The sequence below is a fragment of the Astyanax mexicanus genome, chromosome 10 (assembly GCF_023375975.1).
Source record: "Astyanax mexicanus isolate ESR-SI-001 chromosome 10, AstMex3_surface, whole genome shotgun sequence".
NCBI lineage: Eukaryota > Metazoa > Chordata > Actinopteri > Characiformes > Acestrorhamphidae > Astyanax > Astyanax mexicanus.
Genome location: NC_064417.1, coordinates 23,221,858 through 23,240,967, shown reverse-complemented (window position 1 = coordinate 23,240,967; position 19,110 = coordinate 23,221,858). Strand labels below are relative to the sequence as shown.

Below are 19,110 nucleotides of genomic sequence, written 5' to 3'. Positions count from 1 at the left end.
TACATGTCTGGAAAAAATAAGACCACTTAAAAATGATGCATTTCTTTGATTTTACCAAATTGAAAACCTCTGTAATATAATCAAGAGGAAGATGGATGATCACAAGCCATCAAACCAAGCTGAACTAACCAGGAGTGGCATAAAGTTATCCAAAAGCAGTGTGTAAGACTGATGGAGGAGAACATGTCGAGATGCATGAAAACTGTGATTAAAAACCAGGGTTACAAATGTTTCTTTTAGTGAAGCCATAGAATATCGATATGTTTTGTGTCAGTAGAAAAAAGTTTGTAAGTGTAAGATCTTAGTATTAGACCTTGAAGTATTAGACCTTGAAATGGATAAATAATGTAATCTATTATTATTATTATTATTATTATTATTATTATTATTATTCATAGTAGTACTAGTAGTGTTGTAGTAGAAGTAGTAGTATTAACCCTTAGGACAGATTAAAAACAGATATATGATATATGGCTAAAAATGCAATATGCAGTGTTTCCTCTTGCTGTAAGTTGGAATTCATGGTAAAAAAATGAGTAAAAAGTTTTGTTCTGTAACTCTAACAAAAACTGTAACAAATTGGTGATTGAAATTCTCTGTTTAATTTTTGCCAATGCCAGTATTAAACAAATGTACATGGAATACAGTTACACTGTGGTATGGTTGTTCATGTTAACAACTAATAAATAACTAAACCTTTACTGGAAGACATTTTGTAGTGTGTTTATGTTTGGTAATGTACACCAAAGTTCATAGTTTCTGAATTGAGTCTATTGAAAGGAAGACAGTATACTCAATGTGGTTTCTAAGGAACCCAAGGTGTTGAACTGCAATAAGGAACTCCAGGGTGGGAAAATGTGTGCTTATTGGTGTTTTAGTGTTATTTCTGGAAAACCTGGTGTTTAGTTTTATTTCTGGAAAACCAATGTACAGTTAAGTAATATAATAGAAATTTAGTATTGTAAATATTATGCAAAAATTAGTTTTTGACATTAATACACACTGTTTTTGTGAGTGAAATACTGCTTGTTTTTATGGACATTTTTACAACCCACCCAAACAACAAAATAGATTAAGAAGAAACTACAGCTCTGAAAAAAAATAAGAGACCACTTCAAGTTCTAAATTAATTTCTCTGATTTTGCTGTTTATAGGTATATGTTTGAGTAAAATGAACATTGTGGTGTTATTCCATAAGCTACGGACAACATTTATTCCAAATTTCAAATAAAAAAATCGTAATTTAGAGCATTTATTTGCAAAAAAAGAAATATGGCTAAAATAAAAAATAAGATTCAGATCTTTTAGACCTCAGATAATGCAAAGAAAACAAGTTCATATTCATAAAGTTTTAAGAGTTCGGAAATCAGTATTTGGTGAAATAACCCTGGTTTTTAATCACAGTCTTGGCATGTTCTCCTCCACCAGTCTTACACACTGCTTTTGGATAACTTTATGCCACTTCTGGTGCAGAAATTCAGGCAGTTCAGCTTGGTTTGATGGCTTGTGATCATCCATCTTCCTCTTGATTATATTCCATTTCCATATTTCCATTTTCAATTTGGTAAAATTGAGGAAAAACATATTTTTTTCCAGAGCTGTATTTAAAACAGCAACAATATAACCCTGAATAATGAAGATAGAAATATGAAATAAAAAATGGCCTAAAGGTCACAGAAGGAAGTTGTGTTCCAGGAGTTCAGCAGTTCTATTACCTGGACAAGCAGGACAGAAAGTTGCAGAGGTTAAGTGAAGAAATAATGCTTTCCCTGACTGGGGTGCAGTTGAATTATGCACATAGTTGTGGATATGATTGCTGTTCATTACCTGATATGTTTTGGGAGAAAAAAATAGGGGTGAGTCAATGAAGGCGGTGTCTTTGAACAAGGCGCTGCCCATAGTCAGGCCAGACCTGGAAGATCACAAGTTCATGTCCCCCGGAGCAACAGAAAAGGACCCTGAATTAGTTGCCAGATGTGTGTGTGTGGTTCCTGCCCCTAATGTGTTTGTACTACTGTTACCTACTAGGGAGTGAGTGTGTTTACTCTCACAAATTGACTACATACAGAAATTGTATTGTGCTAAATTATTTCAGAATGATTGACCGCAACAGCTTGAGTGAGATTAATTGTTATCACACTCTTTAAATCTTTTCAACATCCAATTTAGTAGCTGTCCGTATGTGTTTTCATTTCCTGCTGATGATCACGTCCCATAGACAACTTATTACTATAAATCATTAACCAAACACGTGCACTGACACCCTGCATTGTTACTGTGTGTTCAGCTACAGCCCTGTGTGTATGTGTGTATAAATACAGAACTGATTCCTGTCTCAATCCAGACACAGTTCGAGAGAAAATCAGAACACCTCAACAGTATTAACCGACTGACCTAAACTGAATTCAACTCAACTCAGCTTAACTCAACTTAACTGGACAGCTGGAAAACTGAACTTCAAACTTCATTCATCTCAAAATTCATCTTTATCTTCATTTCGCCATACTTCATCTTCCTAAAGGTATGTCCATGCAAAACTACAAAACAATAACGCTAAATTATATTCACTGTACACTGATAAATTATTGCAGAAAGCAATGAGTTGCAGATCTGATAGACCCATATTTTATTCACAGTAGAACATAGAACACATTTCAGATGTTTAAAGTAAGACAATTCAAGATTTCATGAAAAAACATTCACTCTTATAGAACTTGGTGGCAGCAACACATCTTAAAATTATTGGGATGGGGAGACAAAAAGCTGGAAAAGTAAGTGGTACTAAAAACAAATGCCTGCAATAAGAGCTTTACCATCTACAATTCACAATTTCATAAAAAACGCAGAGAATCAAAAGAAATCCCTGCGTGCCAGAGTGAAAGTATATGGTAATGGCTGCTGGTAACCTTGAGGTCCTCAGGCAGTACTGCATAAAATTAGCCACAATTATGTACTGAAAATTATTGCATGGGTTCAAGAAGGCCAGAGCTCATTTAAAATTAAAAATACTGATACACACGCACTTTTACGTAAAGTTTGGGGTAAAAGCTGGAGATACAAGGTGTTTCAGGTTTTCATGTTTAATATATATTTGCTACAAACACAATTGTACCATTTAATGCAACTGTTATAGCACAGTATCTGTTTATTTGCTAAACATATTTTAGTAAATAAAACATAACATATAAAATGTTATAATAAATATTCCCATATGAAATGAATGACCTAACCTGGAGAAACTACAATTTGTATGTATCTGATTATGTTCTGATCTGTTAATATGGCATGATATAAATTTCTTTATTTAACAAAACGATGTGTTGGTGTCTAATAGAGAATGCAGTGTGTTGTGGGTCTGATTCAAGAAGCAGTGGGTTGGGGGTAAGGTTGAGGAAGCAGTGTTTTGGGGATCTGTTTGAGGAAGCAGTGTGTTGGGAGTTTGATTGAGGAAGCAGTGTGTTGGGGGTCTGATTGAGGAAGCATTGTGTTGGGAGTCTGATTGAAGAAGCAGTGTGTTGGGGGTCTGATTGAGGAAGCAGTGTGTTGGGGGTCTGATTGAGGAAGCAGTGTGTTGGGGGTCTGATTGAGGAAGCAGTGTGTTGGGGGTCTGATTGAGGAAGCAGTGTGTTGGGGGTCTGATTGAGGAAGCAGTGTGTTGGGGGTCTGATTGAGGAAGCAGTGTTTTGGGAGTCTGATTGAGGAAGCATTGTGTTGGGGGTCTGATTGAGGAAGCAGTGTGTTGGGAGTCTGATTGAGGAAGCAGTGTGTTGGGGGTCTGATTGAGGAAGCAGTGTGTTGGGGGTCTGATTGAGGAAGCAGTGTGTTGGGGGTCTGATTGAGGAAGCAGTGTGTGTGGGGTTACATGCTTACTGTTGACAACAAGGAAGCTCTGACTGTGTGATTTGAAGTAAACCCGTTTACAGGAAACTGTTTAAAGATATCTGGACAGGAAGCAGTATAGTTTGGGAAAGTCATAAAATATTCTTGATTTATAATCAATGGCAGTGAAGTTCCTACAATGAAAGCTTTGCATTATTTAGATCATCGGTCTCTAACCCTCCAGCTGCAAATTTCAGCTTCAAGACAAATCAAGTCCTTAAGCACATCTGAGGTCAGTGAATAGTTGGATCAGGGACAGTGAGAGGTTCATCTCCAGGAGTGCAGATGGTTACCATGACTGTGAGTAGCTGTAGTGTTGTGTTCATTCAGTGCTTCTGTTGTTCTATTTCATGAACAGGACAGATGGAGTATCCCCTGCTCTTCCTCAGTGCTCTGATTGGGTGGTCTCTGGCATTCATGCCATCTCTGCCACCAGATGGTGAGAGCCTGACACACTCTGTAATGACAATGGAGGCACTGCTCGAAGTCGCAAGCACTGCTTGCAGAGAAGAAGCTCAGGCTAATGGACAGACCTACACTAGACCGGTAAGAGTGGATGGAGTGTGGGTATTCCAAGCCATCCAATCAATGTCGGGATGTTGGTCCTTTAACACTGCCACAAACTTGTGGAAGTGTAGATGTGAGATTGAATATCAAAACACTGACATAATTTGTGTTTGTTTGAAAAACTTATTTGTATCTGTTTTGGTACATTTCTTGTAGGACCCCTTGACCCCACAGAATCTGCTGCTTGCCTGCTTAGGTGCTTCAGAGGAAGCAGGCATATCATCATCAAAGTTCACAGAGGTGCTGGATGAAATCATTTCTCAGAACACTAATATTGATGACCTGAATGGCCTGGGTGGAAGTCCTGCCCACCACTTCAATGACGAAGTACTGGAACAAGGACGGGACATCATTACTGAGGGTGTTTCCGTCATCAAAGCCAGCCTAGGACAGGATGACTTTGAAACAGCCAGGCGTGCACTTGGGGCTGTTACCCATACTCTCCAGGTAAGAAAACAATTATTGACATTGTGATTATGATAAATGAAAAAAATTATGACACGACACCCAACGCCCAACACCCAAGGCAGTAGGTAACAAGTAGGTATGTGCCAAGAACACTGTAGAAAATGGACTGGCTAAGGCCTCTATTTGCCTACAGCTCGTTTTTTTTATAGTTTTATTTTATGGTTCTTTTTATAATATTTGTCTTAGGTGTATTTACAGATAAAAGTATCTGCATTCACTTTCTGCATGGGATAATGTCACAAAGAAAAAGTAATCTCAAACTGGTTTCATAACCAGTATGAGAAGTTCAGTGTTCTGTAGTGGGATTCCCATATCTAAATGGCAACAGATCTAAATACAGTAGAACACCTCTGGGATGTGTTAGAACAGGCTATTCACAGCATGAATCACAGCAGTGCTCCTAATAAATTTGCAGGAATAGTGAACTGAAGATATTTTGAGAGGAAACAGGGGCCAAGATCAGCACTGGGTTGCAGTGCTTTAATAGCCGTAGCCGTAGGGGGATAAACTCTATATAAATGTCTATTGTTTTAGAATGAGGTGGAATACAATCACAAATGGATAAGATGTTTGGGTGTCCGCATAATTTTGACCTGGTTATTTTTAATGTTCTTGAATGTTCTCTGGCTACATATTTTCCTCTCTGACTGTCTGCAGGATTTCTACAGTCACAGTAACTGGATTGAGCTGGGAAATAAAGACCCTTACGAAAAGTTGCTGCGCCCTGACCTTCAACTCGACAACCTTGCAGGTGTGTTTGTGTGTGATGTGTTATGTTAGGGATGCATGAAATATTTGGCAACTGAATCAGTGAAAATAACTTATACAGAACAACCCAATGACTTTATTGTAAGTCATGTTTTAGTGTTTCAACCACAAAACAAAAAAATCCTCAACATAGCTTAAAGAAACAAGCTGTACAGGGCTAGGGTAGTAACATTAGCTGCGGTAACTTAGCTTTAGCATTTGTTTGTTTACCAAAAGTCTGGCTACTGTTCTGTGTAAGGTATACTCACATGTAGTAGCACTGAGACTGCATTTATAATTAGAATAGCATTACTTAATAAAATAGCACCTCTGAGATACATGTATTGTGCTATGTTGGTTTGTCTGCCGGGATATGAAAAAGGTTATGTGTTTAATAAATAATTTAAAATTATAGTTTTGTAATTTAATTTCATGTCTATATAATTTGTGAACAGTAGTAAAAAAAGTAATTTATTATTAATTATTAATAATTATTATTTAGGTTTGATTTTGGCCAAAGATTTTTATTTTGGAGCATCTCTACATTTACGTCTTGCTTTTGTGCATTTGTGTATGACAGCATGTATAATATTTAAAGTTTCTCCTGTTATCAGATGCAACCACCCCAACCTGTAATGACTGTCAGGAAAGAGAGTGTCCTAATGTTATCCTACCAGAGATACTGAGCAGAAAAACACTCACTTCAGGATATGTGAGCCCAACACCCCAAGGTACTACCTTCAAAACAGCAATACTCACAGTGTTCACTCAGGGAACTAGTTTGGCTTTATTCTGTCTTTTTTATTTTTCTCTTTGAAGGTAAATGTAATCATGGTGATGACACAAGGGGTGGGATCAATAAGGACATGAGTGGTGGGAAGGTGGGCCCAGATGGCACTGACCCTCATCTAGCTGCTTACTTCACTGCAACTCAGGCCACTAAGGACCTGCTGCAGGACATCCGCACTGCATTTGGAAATGCAAATTTCTTACGGTTTGTACTTTTCAATATAAAACAAATTGAGGAATTTGGCCCTCACATACTTTCTGTAGTATTTAGATATTATGTCTACTTGTTTAATCTAGGCAATTTAAACAGTACAACAACAAAACCCTGTGTTTAGTGTGTTTATGTGCACTTCATAATTTCTGCAGTTATTATTATTAGTAGTAGTAGTAGTAGTATTACTATTATTGTTATTTAAGTTAGACCAGTATCTTAGAAATCTGATTTAGAAATGTAACAAAACAAGCTGGATTTTGACTCAGTAATTTTATGTAACCAGGGTATTCTCTGATTTCCCAATTTGATTCTGAGTACGCCATGTTTAATCTGATTATTGCTTGACTTATGTAAACTCCCATTATCGGATTGCTCAAGTTCATGTAAACATGTGAAGTGGAATACTGAAAAAATATGATAATCATGTGATCATATGGCTTTGTCTTTCTCTCTCTCGCAGTTTGTTGGGTATTACTCGATCATCCGTGGTGTGTTTTGTCATTGATACGACTGGTAGTATGAGAGATGACATTGCACAGGTACGGAAACTGACCGCTGACATAATTAACAACAATGTTGGAACTCCAGATGAGCCTTCCTTGTACATTCTGGTTGAATTTAATGACCCAGGTTAGTGTTGATATATGTGTTTATGTTTCCTTAAAATGTATTTTCTAATGTGTATGTCTAAAATGTTTAGTTTATTCTGTTGTATTGTAACACTCGCATAAAAAAATCTGTTTTTTTGGACCAATAGAAATGTCCCAAATAGGTTGCCATTTTTTGCATTTTTGCTACTATATGAAATTAACTGAATATTTATATAAGTGCCTGTGCATATAGGTGCATATATATATAAGACTGTGCGTGTGTGTAGATGTAAAGGCACCGGTGAGTACCACAGATCCTGAGAAAATGCTACAAATGGTCAACAGCATCATAGTTGGTGGAGGTGGAGACATTCCAGAGTACAGTCTGACAGGAATTAAGGTGTGTGTGTGTGTGTGTGTGTGTGTTTGTGTGTGAATACTGTATTTTAATTTTATGACTGCAGATGCTTACTTTTTTCTAATGATTTGTGTGTACACCCCTTCAGTTTGCCCTCACAGCAGCCCCGCCCTCATCAAAGATCTTTGTGTTCACTGATGCCCCTGCTAAGGACTTTGAACTGAATGGCACTGTGACATCCCTGGCCCAAAGCAAACAGACCCAGGTGAGTCTGTTAGAAATCAACACACTTTATTTTGTGTCTGTAAGGCATCACTGTTGCACTTTTACAGAAGGAAAAAAACATTTTCACCTTCAGTGTAATGCAAAAAAAGAACAACTGTAAAATTCAAATTATGCCAATATTATGTCTAAAGCAACTGTCAGTGTTAGTAAGACATACAGTGGTATGAAAAAGTTTGGACCCTCCTGATTATTTTCATGATTTCCTTGCTTTCATGAAGCCATTGTTTTTGTATCAGCAACTTTAGTTAAAAATCTCTCATGTAGCAGACAAACACAATAATATTTGAGAAGTGAAATTAACTTTATAGGATTTACAGAAAGTGTGCAATAATTCTTTAAAAAAATTAGGCAGGTGCATAAATTTGGGCCCTCCAACATAAAAATTATATCAATATTTAGATCCTTCTTTTCCAGTACCTGCACTGGCCAATCAGCCCCACAACATGATGGAACCACCACCATTTTTACTGTGGGTGGAAAGTGTTTGTCTTGAAATGCTGTGTTCCTTTTCCACCATGCATGCCACCTTCCAAAAAACTAAATTTTAGTTGCATCAGTCCACAGCGACTTATTCCAAAATGACTGGCTTATCCAAATGTGCTTTAGCATACCTCAAGTGACTTTGTTTGTGGCGTGCGCTCAGAAAATACTTATTCTGCATTACTCTCCCATACAGCCTCTCCTTGTGCAAAGTGCTCAATGATGCACAGTGACACCATCTGCAGCAAGATGATGTTCTCACCATCCTTCTCCTCTGCTTATCTGAGATTTTTCTTGTTCTGCCACTTGGGCCTTAACTAGAACTGTACCTGTGGTCTTCCATTTCCTCACTATGTTCCTCATAGTGGAAACTGACAGCTGAAATTTCTGAGATCTGAGTTTTTTGTATTCTTGCTCTAAACCATGATGTTCAATAATTTTTGTTTTCAGGTTTATTTGAGAGTTGTGTTTTCAGGCTCCCATGTTGCCACTCTTCAGAGAAAATGCAAAGAGGAGAAAAACTTGCAGTTGTCTCCTTAACCCTTTCTTATAAATATATTCACCTGTATATGTAGGTTAATGGTCAGTAAGCTTCCAGTAATTAGTGCTAAAGATATTCAAATCAGTAAAACCACAAGGGTGCCCATATGTATGCACCTGCCTAATTTAGTTTAAAGAATTATTGCACACTTTTTTAAATCCTATAAACTTCATTTTACTTCTCAAATATCACTGTGATCATCTGATATATGATATATTTAACTGAAATGGCTGATCCAAACAACCAATGATTTATAAAGGAAAATCATGAAAAGTATGAGGGGTGCCCAAACTTTCCAATACCACTGTAAGTATCCACCATATAAAGAAGACAGTCAAAGTAGATAAGAACATGTGGGTGTTTACAAATATTACTGTAGCCCACATTCAGCCTACATTCGCCCCCCTTAATGTAAAACACAAACCTATCATTAGTCTCTCACAAATATTAGACTATTAAACCCACAAAAGAGCTCTGCACAGTGATGTTTCAGTCTGCTTATGCTTTAGTTATCCTGGAATCTGTCTGTGTTGGACAGATATCATTTTTGCTGACGAATGCCTTAAACGGTGTTAGGAGGAGGAGAAGAAGGAGTGCAGTAACAAACCCATCCAATAGTCTGTACCAGCAGCTGGCTCAAAGCTCAGGTGGAACGGCCATTGAGGTCACTAAAGGCACAATTTCGCAGGCAACTAAGATCATTGAAGACTCTGTTACATCTTCTCAGGTGAGAAGCGTACATAATACACTTACATGGTTACGGTACTCTTTACTTACTCAGGGGTTCCCAACCTTTTATAATTCATGACCTGCTTTAACCAACCCACAGAAAACAATGATGACAATTAAAATCTTAACAAATACAACACAATAATCAGTTCAGGCCACAAAATGCTTGATAACCATGTATTTCCAGTTTTTAACCATTTATCCATGGAGAGACATTTTACTCAGGTTGCATTACATTTGTGTGCTTATTACTAATGTTAACTATTTAGTTTACTTATTGTTGTAATGCTTTGTAAATACTTGCTATATACACAATATATCATATTAATTAACCTGACTAAACAAACATGAACATTCGTTGATTCGTTGGCATCCTTATTCCAGTAATACAAATTTATTTAAAAAGTTACAAAACAGCTGCGTCCAGAAATCCCAGAAGTTACTGCTTTTTCCTGAGTATCCTACACAGGAAGCCTCTTAAAGATTTTGGAGTGACGTGTCTGTGGTCATGCCCACAGAGCACACAAGTTCACAAGCACACATTTTTTATGAATTCATTTTTTATGAATTCATTTATATAAATGTTGTAATGCTTTTTCTAGAATAATACAGCTACACTTACATGACTATAGAACAAATATAATCACTTCTTATGAACAAATAAAATAGAGCTAAAATTAAATAAATACAATAAACAACACAAAAAATCTAATTTCTGTACTAACCTCTGCTAGGGTTGGTCATGTGACTGTACCCGACCATTAAATGAGTTAACCTATGTTTTTTTGTTTAAAAAATAATTCACATTATATGTCACATGTTACATTAAATATGTAAAATAAAATAAATAAACTACAGAAAGATAATTACCGGTACTATTACTAAGCAATACATTTAGCAATTTAGCAATGCTAGCAGTGCAATTATTGCCCACTGTTAAGTCATCTTTTCAGCACTAAGCTATATGTTATGTTATGTTTTTTTCGTTGTTATCTCTAGGTGACTCTGCTCCAGATTGACTCCAATCAGCCTGATATGTTTAACTTCATTGTGGATCCAAGAGTTCAGAGGGTAATCTTATATATCACAGGACTGTCAATTAGCTTCACCCTGCAGAACCCCTCAGGTAAATATTAAGTATTTAAAATGCCTTTATGTCTCTGGAAATCATACATACAAACACTCATTCTAGTGTATCCAGTCTAATCACTGGTTCTGCACTAACTCCATATAAAGCTTTGTTGTTACTTTGAATATTCTTAAAAGGTCAGAGATTAAATACAGTTTATTTTTATTTTCCAAATTTCACATGCAAGTTATATCTTACTTATTTAAAGATAGACTGGTTTAAGACGATACTGTAGGCATGGGGGATTGTATTTAACGAAAACCATAATATTTGTGTTGTTTTCTTTTTGCTATTTTGTTATCGGCAAAGTGGTCTTAAATTTGTATTTGAGTGGTCTTAAAAAGTAATTTAATACATTTAATTTTCCCATAGCTGCAGAAATCTTAAAAATGCAAGCTAATATATAACCGCAGTATGTGCTGTGTTTTAGGAGTTTCTCAGGAGAGTACAGTAGAATCGGGTCCACTGGCTTCAGTATCTGCAGTGGGGAATCTGATCAGAGTATCTCTTAATGAAGGAAATCTGACGGGCAGATGGTTCATCACTATTAGATCTTCCCAGGCTTACTCTCTCCAAGTTACAGGTAATCTGAAGCTATGAGTGCATGAATATCATAATTTAGTATAATATACACTAAATTTACTTAATTGACTCGTATGACTAGAATGGCCATTCACAGTTTTTTCAGAAATCAAGTTTAATGGAGTAGCTGTTTGTATTGTCCTGTTTTTGTAACTCGCAGCCCACTACAGAAAATTCTCCAGCTCATGCAAAAATTTAATTTACTAATTTAAATCCAAAACATACAGCATGACAATCAATGTAGACCATTGTACTAATTAGAATTTTCTCAGGATATTGCACTGATCCTGTTTAAAAGTCTTACTCAGACCTGCACTAAAATGAACATAGTGTTCCATGTGTTCCGGGTTTGTCAGACACTAGAGGGCACTCCCAGTGAGTCCTAATGAATGGGTTCATATGGAGCAATTGATCAAAAATCCTTTAAGTACCTCAGACATATATTGAAAGCTTTTGAACTCCAGTTATGAACATAATTTGGCTGAAAAAGAACTGTCCCTGTCATAACTAAGTATAACTGTAGCCAGCAATATATGAAACTTCAGCAGTCATGAAACATGGTTATGCATAAGGGAGCCATAAAATAACGGAAAGAAAGGAAGTGGAAGAGAAGAAAAAACCAAGGTAACACTTTACTTGGGTGGTCCATTTTATGGCCTTGTTGATGCTCAACTGACATTCAACTAACAGTGATTTGAATGTCCATTGAATTTAACTTAACCCTATGTTGAATGTAAATGATTCAAAATAGAACCTAACCCCACACCTAACCCTAACCTTAACCCTTAATTAACCATAAAATCAAACCCTACACCTAACCCTAACCTTAACCCTTAATCAACCAGAAAATCTAACCCTACACCTAACCCTAACCTTAACCCTTAATCAACCATAAAATCTAACCCTACACCTAACCCTAACCTTAACCCTTAATCAACCATAGAATCGAACCCTACACCTAACCCTAACCTTAACCCTTAATCAACCATAGAATCGAACCCTACACCTAACCCTTACCCTAAACTTAAAATCTAACCCTAAACCCAATTCTAAAATATTAAGATAAGTGTTTGGATTAGAGTTGAATGTAGGGTTATATTCAATAGAGAATCATTTACTTTCACCATTTAGTTCATTTGCAATTAATAGACATGTAGTTGAATATTAGTTGAATGTCAGTTGAGCATCAAAGAGGCCATCAAATGGACCATCCAAGTAAAGTGTTACCAAAACCAAACATTTAAATGATAACTTAAATTACAAATTTTATAATTCAACATCATGTTGGCTAGCAATAAAATGTGAGTAATGTTTATTGTACAGTTAGTGCTAGTAACAAACTAGGACAGTAAGTGCAAAATTGTTTTTTTAATGAGACAGTATAAGGGATATACACTATAATATTTTATATTAACAGGATAAAGAAAACAGATTGGTTTTTGCTTGGACCCCCAAATCTCTTGAAACAGCACTGGTTCCACTGCACTAGATTTTGTAGCATTTCTATGAAGAATTATTGCATTTACTGACAAGTGCATTAGTGAGCTCAGGACGTTGGTGGATCACCATTCCATCTCATCACCAACTTCCCAAATTAAAAATACCTACTTGTGTGGGATTCTGTGTTTCCACTTTTAAAAACCGAGGCCTACTTATTCAGTCAGTGTGGATTTATATACTAAAATACATTATTTTCTGAATTCTTTTCAACTTCTCTTTTCCATTACTTAATCTGAACATATGTAAATTACACCTGTTGTGATTGGCTGTTGGTCTCATTCAAGTTCTGAGGATTGAACATTACATTTTCAAACTTCAAAGAGAACCAAAGGTTGGGGAAAATTAATTTTTCTGTGATATTAGCTTTTAATTGAGTTGAACATTTTGACATGCTCTTACCTAAGTACATATATGTCTGCACATTCCTTTACTCATCATTATTATTAGTACAGTAAACCCTGTCCTGGAATAATGGGTAAATATGTGTTTATCTACAGGACGCAGCTCGCTGGATTTTATGTCCCAGTTTGTGGAGGAGTTTGGTGGACCACATCCAGGTTTTGCTATGATACCAGCCAGGCCTCCTGCAGGTAAGCCCATTTACACTTACCTACACCTGCTGTTTGCAATAAGCTGTAGAGGTTCCTAATGGACTCCTGTGATAATATATCCCTTTGTAGCTTAAATATTTTTTCAGATTGTGGGGTAGGGGTGGAGAGAGTTGCTCGCAGGCCCAAAAGCATCCCACACATTTTTCCCACACATCAGCGATAGGTCTCATTATGTGGCTGGGCATGGCATAGACTCCGCTTTTTTAATCAAGCGCTTGAGATGGCAGAACTATGTGCAGTATGTGGACAAGCATTGTCCTGTTGGAAGAGCACACTGGAGTATGTACTCAGAAAAATAAGAGCAGCTGGTTGCAGGACCATATTAATGTAAAACTGAGCTGATAGAGTGTACATAATTACACCCCACGCCACGACACCACTGTACAGATATACTTTAATTATAACTTTATTCGTGATTTTCTGCAGCTTTTTCAATGATTTTAGGCTTAGATATTTTTCTGTTTAGCATTTCGGATGAATGGATAATGTAATGTCAAGTGTGTGTGTGTGTGTGTGTGTGTTTCAGGTCAGAATGCAATTCTCCGGCTAATAGTAACGGGGGTTGACACGCTGTTTGAGGTGAAGCTGAGTTTGGTGAGTGCAAACGGAGAGCTTCTGAGGAACGCTAGTGTATCGAGATTAAGTGGGAGTACGTATCTTGCCAGAGTGTCTCGTCTGCCGGATGTCCCGTTCATTCTGCTGCTGACAGGGCAGGAGTCAGATGGACAGCCCTTCCAGAGGCAATCGACCACTCAGATTCAGGCATCACAGCTCACTTTGCAGGTTAGAAGTCAAAGCAGAAGCAAGAAAAAAGAATGAGGAAGTTTAAAACACACTATATTATATGTGCCGAGTTATACTTTTCAAGACTTTAACTTATGTATTTCCTTCTTTAATCTTATAGGTGCAGAATTCGGTTGTCATGGTACCAGGTCAGAGCATAATTGTCCCATTTACCGTGGATGCCCGTGGAATTGAGGGTGTCACGGTTATACGTGTCCAGGATGATCAAGGATTTGTAAGAGAATTTGATGCCAGGTAAACACTTTGCATGGATAACACAGGACAGGATTTTACTTACTATAACAAATTGGTATTCCTATTAATAAAGGCCTGCCATCAAAACTATTTTTATTTGGGTGATACATTGTCTAAGAAATAATTGCATACAATAAAAAGAAATAATTTTACAACAATTTTATGACAATGATATCATGACAATATTATATATACATAATATTTTATATACTTAAAAATGCATTTACACCCTTTTCAGGAGCAGTAAAATTGTCATTATTAAGGACATTATGGACGGAAAATGGAATTTAATATTTTTATCTCAAATAAATAAAACACAAATAAAATAAAACCACTGTTCTTAAACAAAGTCGACATACCAACTCATTCATTTTAACGAACCCTAATTCATAAGATAAACACAATAGGCAATATCGAGGTCATCATAAATTAACAAGATTGTGCCGATATACAATAACGTAATTATTGTGACAAGCCTATTAATGTATTTCATTGGGATGCACAATGATATTGAACTATTATCCCGATGTTTAGATTTGACTGAATTTTTTTTTAATAGTTGTGCATGACTAAAACATCATGCTGTGGAGCAGTAGAACTCTGTGGACCACTGTTCTCTGGAATGAAGGAGCTCCATCCAATACTTTTGGGATAAGTTGGGTAGTTGGGAATAAGATGGGATAGTTATCATCCAACATCCTGACCTCACAAAAACTGTTGTTGTTGAATGCAATCAAATCCTAACAGCAACGCTCCAAAATCTATTAGAAAGCTTTCCCTGGACAGTAGAAACAGTTACTCATACAAAAGCAGGTTAAACTCTTTTATATACCCCTGATTTCAAAAGAAACATTGAAAAGGTATCCCAGTATTTAAAAAAAAGTGTAAGTGTCCCTAGTAAATAACATAAGCATGAGTACAACACATGAGCATTTCTCGTGTTTTTCTGAAATAGCATTACTAGTCCATTTGTTGCTGTTGCTTCTCTGACTGTACATTCAGGTTGTATTTATCTGTAATTAACCGTGTCTGTATGTTTGTGTTTGTTCCAGCTTAACCTTAAATGATGTCACAGGCAATGCGACTGGCCAGCTGAGTCTCAGTATACCCACTGGAACCCCGCCAGGCACCTCCTCAGTCGTGACCTTAGAGGCCGAGTCTACCACAGCTCGTCAATCAAACTTTGCTCTCCTCCGTGCATCCGTCATCCGAGAGGTATATAATACAAACACAGAAGTACAAAATATAACATTAGTCCCACTAGTCATTTACAGGTTTAATTTCAATCACATTCCTTCTTTAAAGATGATGTTTCCCCAATGGCCTTCCACTTTTCAATAATGAGTTAAAATAAACAAGATTTCTTTAGTTTCTCGTTAGGCGTTTTCTCTGCTTGATACAGGACAATATTTTGACCCTTCTAAAACTTTTTCACAACCTGATAAAAAGAACTAGCCCACCTCCGTTCTCCCACAGCTTTCCGAGATCCAGTAATTTTATTAATAACTTTATAAGTGCACAAGAAGCTTATTAAAAACCACAGTGTTTTTAATAAGTTTCTTGTGCACTTTTAAAGTTATTAATGCCTCACTTCAAATGTCAGAGCTCTCTGGATTCTACCAAAGAGATGTGGAGCTACTTCGAGCCTGGATAACGGTGTAAAAAGCGATTTATATGCAGGGACAAATTATGCCGCATACCATCCATTCTTAAGCATGTTTGGAGAACGTGCAAAAAATTACTGGATCTCGGAAAACTATGGGAGAAATGAGGTGGGCTATTTAACAAAGGTTAGTACTCTTTATCATGTTTTACTACACCAAATGTCAATTTTACCTCAGAGTTGTCCTTTAACAGTTAGGGTTAAGAAAAAAACTTGTTGCCAGCTATAACATTATCAACCATGCACTGTAGTAGCACTGTAATTTTTTTTTTTTACTAAATAGTAACTTTACATTTGTAACTTTATGTCAAGACAAAGACACTCCATGCAATATTCAATAATATAAAAGTATGTGTGTGTGTGTGTGTGTGTGTGTGAATCCCATAGGTCATTGATTTGACCCCGCCTGTATGCCGTGTGGTTAATGAGAGTCTGGACTGCCCTGCTCTGTGTGGGAATGCTACGTGGCAGGTGACGTTGCTCATGACAGACGGTAACGGCACTGGACTCCAGGACCCTCGCATATCAGTCACCATTCCAGATACACCCTTGAATGAGACGTCCACCTCGATCATCACTGACATCAAAGATGAAAATGGCTTCAATGCCACTTTGCTGACTTTCAGTGCTTCCTGCTGCGTGACTGCTGTGGAGATTTCTGCGGTGGACAAAGAGGCCAATGTGGGCCGGTGCGACTTCAGCATCAGACGGCCCAGCACGTCCACGGAGCCTCCTCAAATCACCCACAACACAACCACAGCCAGACCGAACTCCAGTACCATCAGCACAACACCCACCAACAATCTCAGCACAACCCACTTAAATAGTCCCAGCACAACCCGCTCCAATAGTCCCAGCACAACCGTCTCCTTCATCTTCAGGTCAACACCCTCACACAGCCCCAGATTAACTGTGTCACTCTGGACCAGTTTACTGCTGCTAGCTTTAACAGCTCTACTGCTCTAGTACAGCTATATTCAGTGTTCTACACGTTAGCACTTTATTAACTTGACTTAATACAAAAATAAAATGACTTTATACAAACCAGTGCCTTTACTGAATGCTCATTCAGTGCAACTTATTGTCTGTCTTTGTGTTAATGTCCCACCAAGAAGACCTTTTTTGGTTTTGCTGAACAAAAATAATGCTTGAACTACTGATGTTTTTACAACATGTGTAAATATTTTCAGATTTTATCTTTTTTTTTTTTACAGGATTATTGAATTATTTACATAATAATAAATTGTATACCTTTTGTTACACTCTGTGTTGTCCATTCTTGTTCTTGTCCAGTAAGGAACAGTTATTCAAGGTTGACTTGAAGTCTCATTAAGTCCCATTTGAAACGTATATCACTTATGCCTAGAACTAAGCCATTATTTAATATCAAGTAGTATCAACCATTCCATGGATGGAATAACCTGGTCATTCAGTTAATTCAGGTAGTCAGCTGACCTCATTCTTTTAGCACATACTGTTGCTGAACCTAGACCTGAACAACTGCAGCATCCTCTCATCATTTACTTAGTTAAATCCAGGTGGTGACTTTTTTTTTGGCCAGTCAGTGTAATATCCTGAATATGCAGCAAGTGTCTTAAATCCCTTGGAAATAAAACAGTATAAAAGTTGTGTTGTCACTGATATTAAAGATTACTTCCTTAAGATAATGCTTCCATATTATGTATCTCATATATAATAAAACAAAAACAATTTGTGTCACTTGACCAATTAAAAGATTAACCAGTCATACCATAATATGCTCATTCTGAGTAAATCCTGAAAAGTGTGAGTTAGACAGCGTTTGTATGATATTTGAACTACTATGCTACTTTTTTGGACATACTGGCTGTATGTATTCCCCAGGTATGCGTTTGTAAGTGTTTGCAAGACCTTGCAAGTACGGACGAAGGCAGAGCATCTGAGACTTCCTGAGTGGAGTGGATGAGGCAAACCAGACCTCAAACCTCTAGAGTTAACTTACAAAGTATGTTCTTCAGTATTGACAGACAAAATGTCTGCAGCTGGAATTTCTTGGTTCGCTGTGTCCACACTGAGCTTTCTGCTGGATGTGGGAGCTGTGTTTAAGGTAAGGGTCTCTTTATGTGTGTTGTGGTGTTAGTGTAGTTGGTGTAGGTGGTCTCTGTAATGCTGTTGTTTTTTTTTCTCTTCTGTTGCTAAAATGTGACTGTTATATCCCAGGTGGCTGCTAAGGGTTTGCTAGGTGGTTACTTTAGAGTTCCAAGATGACAGGAGGGTATTTTTATTATAGATATGCTAAACACAGTCCAATATCTGTTGTGGAATTAACACTTCATTGTGTAAAAAAGGCTCAAGCGACCCCACTGTAGCAGCCCAGCACAATAGGTAATTGACTGAACCCAACCAGGCAGGCTAAAATCTATCGCCTGTTAGAGTGAAGGATCAGATAAGGACATTCACAGAGCAAAGCATGCTTTAAAGAAGTTCTGGAATTTGGCTCTGGCCCTCACCCATCCCAAAAAAAACTGAACCAGGCTCTGCCACGGAAAACAACACTGTGAATGCCAAATTAAGTGTTCATGGTGGCTGTGTAAACATAGAGCTGTGTATTGGCAAGAACCTGCTGATTCATTGTTTATTAGGAAATCAAAGGTATAAAAGAGTTTACCATATTTTTAAAGGGGTTAACATTTTACTAGATTTTGAAACATTGCTGTAAGTATTTGATTGCATTCAGAGACAAGTGTTTCACCTCACCTCATCCCCAACTCTCCAACTCATCCCAAAAGGATTTAATGGAGCACCATTACTTCAGAGAACAAAATTCTACTGCTGCACACATTTCATTAGGGCTGGGATGAAATTTCAATAATGCTATATAGCTCTGATAAAAAAGAGACCACCTAAAAATAATGATTTTTTTTATTTGACCAAATTGAAAACCTCTGAAATAAAATCAAG

At 37.1% G+C, this 19,110-nt stretch overlaps 1 protein-coding gene across 1 annotated transcript; it reads left to right on the top strand.

Moving 5' to 3' along the window:
• The first annotated feature begins 4,220 nt into the window (after nucleotides 1-4,220).
• On the top strand, nucleotides 4,221-17,650 carry LOC111188205 (von Willebrand factor A domain-containing protein 7-like). The gene is made up of 17 exons (XM_049484026.1): nucleotides 4,221-4,425; nucleotides 4,603-4,893; nucleotides 5,572-5,665; nucleotides 6,276-6,392; nucleotides 6,481-6,655; nucleotides 7,125-7,294; nucleotides 7,542-7,654; nucleotides 7,761-7,877; nucleotides 9,457-9,645; nucleotides 10,647-10,773; nucleotides 11,207-11,359; nucleotides 13,356-13,448; nucleotides 13,996-14,252; nucleotides 14,374-14,507; nucleotides 15,560-15,722; nucleotides 16,558-16,913; nucleotides 17,052-17,650. Exons 1-17 carry the CDS (start codon nucleotides 4,243-4,245, stop codon nucleotides 17,134-17,136), a joined length of 2,817 nt encoding a protein of 938 aa, XP_049339983.1. The 5' UTR covers nucleotides 4,221-4,242; the 3' UTR covers nucleotides 17,137-17,650.
• Nucleotides 17,651-19,110: the final 1,460 nt, after the last annotated feature.

Excerpts from the sequence above, each read along its gene's own strand:
- LOC111188205 (XM_049484026.1), top strand. The coding sequence starts at position 4,243 with ATGGAGTATCCCCTGCTCTTCCTCAGTGCTCTGATTGGGTGGTCTCTG. Across the intron at positions 6,393-6,480 it reads TGTGAGCCCAACACCCCAAG|GTAAATGTAATCATGGTGAT; the intron begins GTACTACCTTCA and ends TTCTCTTTGAAG. Across the intron at positions 6,656-7,124 it reads GGAAATGCAAATTTCTTACG|TTTGTTGGGTATTACTCGAT; the intron begins GTTTGTACTTTT and ends TCTCTCTCGCAG.